The following is a 3,167-nucleotide window of genomic DNA, read 5'->3' as shown; positions in this document are numbered from 1 at the left end:
ATTTATATTTGAGACCCTATTTTCTATCATCATATGTGAAAGGATGCATACCTGAAAAAAATCATGTTATATTAAATCTTATAATTATAATATCAAGAAAATAAAAGAAACGAAATAAATCTTTTATGTGAGAGTTTCTCATAACTGACATACACCATGTGAGCTTATGATGAACCAATAAATTCCCCAGTTAGGAGGATTCCATATACCTTGCCAGGGTATAGAATATGTCTATCTAATGTGGATCCAGTAATCTCAGCCTCTTAGGAATTGACAAATTGGTGAAACATAATCCTACACCGGAAATAGTTCTGAAAGTTGGGCTACCTAGAACCCCCATTCACTCGGTGTTAAATACTAATCCCAATACATACGATCCAAATAGATCATAAAAATATATGTTAAGCTTATCATGAGCCTTGCTCAAAATCTCTTTCTAAAACATATCTTGGTGTGATACTTTACACAAGTCTATGAGACGAAGCTCAAACATTTCTTTCTAAAATCATATGTTGAAATCTCTTTTTTTTTAAAATCTTTAAAAAAATTCTAGGACATGCATAACTTGTGATTTTCTCAAAATAGCTTTTATAATATCATAAAGACTCTAAAATCATGCTTTGAAATAAAAGGTTTGTGAATCATAAGTAGTAACATGTCAAGAACTAATAAGGATGACTATGAGAAACCTTACTAAGTATAAAACGAAAGTTAATTAGTCAGAATCTACAATTATGAATAAAAAGTTCAAGAAATCATGTAGTTAGAATCATAAATATAATTAATTCGAAAGAGGATTTGATAACCCTAACTATAGAATCAAGTTCATAAAAACTTATGAGTTTTGGACATGAGGATAAGAAGAATTCTTCATTGGAATCCTACATACCTTAGTGACGGCAGTTTATGAAGAACCTTGAACTTGGAGCCTTTAAATCTTGCGATGAGAAATCCTTTTCTTGAAGTTCTTGATCTTTTGGAGAAGGATAATAAGGGATTTTGAAAGTTGTTATACGTATAAGGAGGTTATTAGGTTAGAAGATGGACTTAGGGAAGTTAATTGAGGGTAAAATGGTGAGAATACCCCTCTAAGAATGTATGAAGACCTGGAAAATCGAAGAAAACGACTTTCGAATGAATCTCGTTTGACAAATCGGCGATTTGGAGGCACCATAGCCAAAATATTCAGCGGATCGCCAAAGTGGGGATTTGGAACGCCAAAATTAACAGTTTTTGAAGGTTTTCGGGCCATTTTGGCGATACATCTTTTTGAGCTATTAATTGGCTAAGTTTATTTGACTATTTTAATAATATTTTTGTGCCAAAAAACATATCAACAAGATCAATTTTGAGTCATAAACGTAGCATCATTCGGATAGTCAGATGCATTTTTAGCCCTTTTACATGTCTAAAAGGAATGCTTAAAACAATCACCTAGATAAATATTGAAGAACTTAGCCCTAGCAACTAAATTATTCTTCAACCATCAAATCAATCCAAATATTACTTATTATATGATAGAAAATAATAGTAGGAATGAACATAGTCCTCAATGTACATCCATAGGTAGATGAAACAAAATGGAGAATGAAAATACATGTGGGAAGCAACAAGGGAATAAAAATTATTTTTAGTTAGGAGAAATAAAGTAGTTTAAGGACAAAAAGGTCTACCCAAACGTGACCTATGGCTAGGAATATTGAAATGCCTAATCCTCCCTTCTTGTTCTACCAAATAACTTTCACAAAGAAAAGCCTTTGAAAATTGATCTTCCACAATTCTATCAACATCATGAACAAACACATCAGTTTCTCCATCTAGTTTGTTCCTAGCAATCAATCCAGCAGTGTATATTGCACTCATCCTTCCTGGTGCTCCATCATGCCAACCAGTTGGTGCATCTACCATTATTAAATCCCAATCAATCTCCAACACTTGTTGAGGCAACCCCTTTAGAGCAAGCTGACATTTTGAGAATCTTGGATCTGTTACTTTCTTACAATCTTCATTACTCATTCCAATTTCCATAAGTTCATCAGCTTGAGTTATTCTTGTGTCATATATAACATGGTAAGATTCCAAATTTGGTAATTGGCTCTGTATTTGCTCTATCCATGACTTGTCTTCTTCAAGAAAAACTGTTCTTCCACCATGGTTAAGAGCTGTCCACATTAAACTATCATGTCCTAATCCAAACACCAAGAAATTGCAAGGAGATTTCTTTTCAAGAACTCTTAAGGAAACTGAGATTTCTCTAAGTGTTTGTTGTGGTGTCACATTTGAAGTTGCATAGTGGACTAAAGCATTTGCTAGTGAAGGGGATATCTTGTTGCAAGTGTTTGATGGACAAGCTACTGCAGATGAAGATGAAGATGAAGGCGAAGAAGACTGATGATCTTCATCAGTTTCTTGATCTTCTGATGATGACTTTGAAACAACTGATGAGTGATCAAGAGATTGAGTTTGTTGTTCAGGAGAAGGTGAATAAGTTGATCTAAGTACCCAAAACAATAGAAAAACTAAGAAAATACCAATAAGAATGAGCTTAACATTGATAGGGCTTTGGCTTTTTGATCTCATCTTTTCTTTCGGAGAAGAATCCAGGATAAAACTTATAACTTGGAAAATAGAAAATAATGGGTTTGGGGGATTTCCAAGTTTTTTGGCAAGTGCACTATATAAATTAGTACTTGAAATATTTAAGAATAGAGATGTCAGAAGAGTTCTAAGAGAGTAGTTACTTATATTATTATTAAAAGAAAAATGCCAAATCACTACTTCTATTTTTTATTGTGCCATACATAAATTCAGCTTCAAATAAATTACTATTTTTTAAAGAACAACGCAAGACTTGAGAGTACTGTACAAAATATTATTTTTTTTAAAAACACATATTTTTTCAAAGAAAAAATTATAGTGGCAATAATTCTGCATGGACTAGAGTTTTCGTTTTTCCTTAAAAATAAAGAGATCTCAGAAAAAAATAGGAATACTACTCTCTCTGTCTCATTTTATATGAGTTTGTTTGATTTGATAAAGAGTTTGACAAAGAATTTTTTTAAAAATACTTGTGGTCTAAAATAAGTGATATATAATCATATGGTTATAAATCATTAAATTAATGAAAAAATAAGCATTTTAAAATAAGTGATATATATTTAGTCAAT

At 31.9% G+C, this 3,167-nt stretch overlaps 1 protein-coding gene across 1 annotated transcript; it reads right to left on the bottom strand.

The window, feature by feature from the left end:
* Nucleotides 1-1,618: 1,618 nt before the first annotated feature.
* On the bottom strand, nt 1,619-2,661 carry LOC125809247 (glucuronoxylan 4-O-methyltransferase 3-like). Its single transcript, XM_049488910.1, has one exon. The coding sequence runs from the start codon at nt 2,578-2,580 to the stop codon at nt 1,654-1,656; it is 927 nt and encodes a 308-aa protein (XP_049344867.1). The 5' UTR covers nt 2,581-2,661; the 3' UTR covers nt 1,619-1,653.
* Nucleotides 2,662-3,167: the final 506 nt, after the last annotated feature.

Source organism: Solanum verrucosum, unplaced genomic scaffold (genome assembly GCF_900185275.1).
Source record: "Solanum verrucosum unplaced genomic scaffold, falcon-dt-bn FXZP01000062.1, whole genome shotgun sequence".
NCBI classification, from domain to species: domain Eukaryota; kingdom Viridiplantae; phylum Streptophyta; class Magnoliopsida; order Solanales; family Solanaceae; genus Solanum; species Solanum verrucosum.
The sequence above is the reverse complement of the archived record's forward strand: the minus strand, read 5'-3'. Positions and strand labels throughout refer to the sequence as shown.

Excerpts from the sequence above, each read along its gene's own strand:
- LOC125809247 (XM_049488910.1), bottom strand. The coding sequence starts at position 2,580 with ATGAGATCAAAAAGCCAAAGCCCTATCAATGTTAAGCTCATTCTTATT.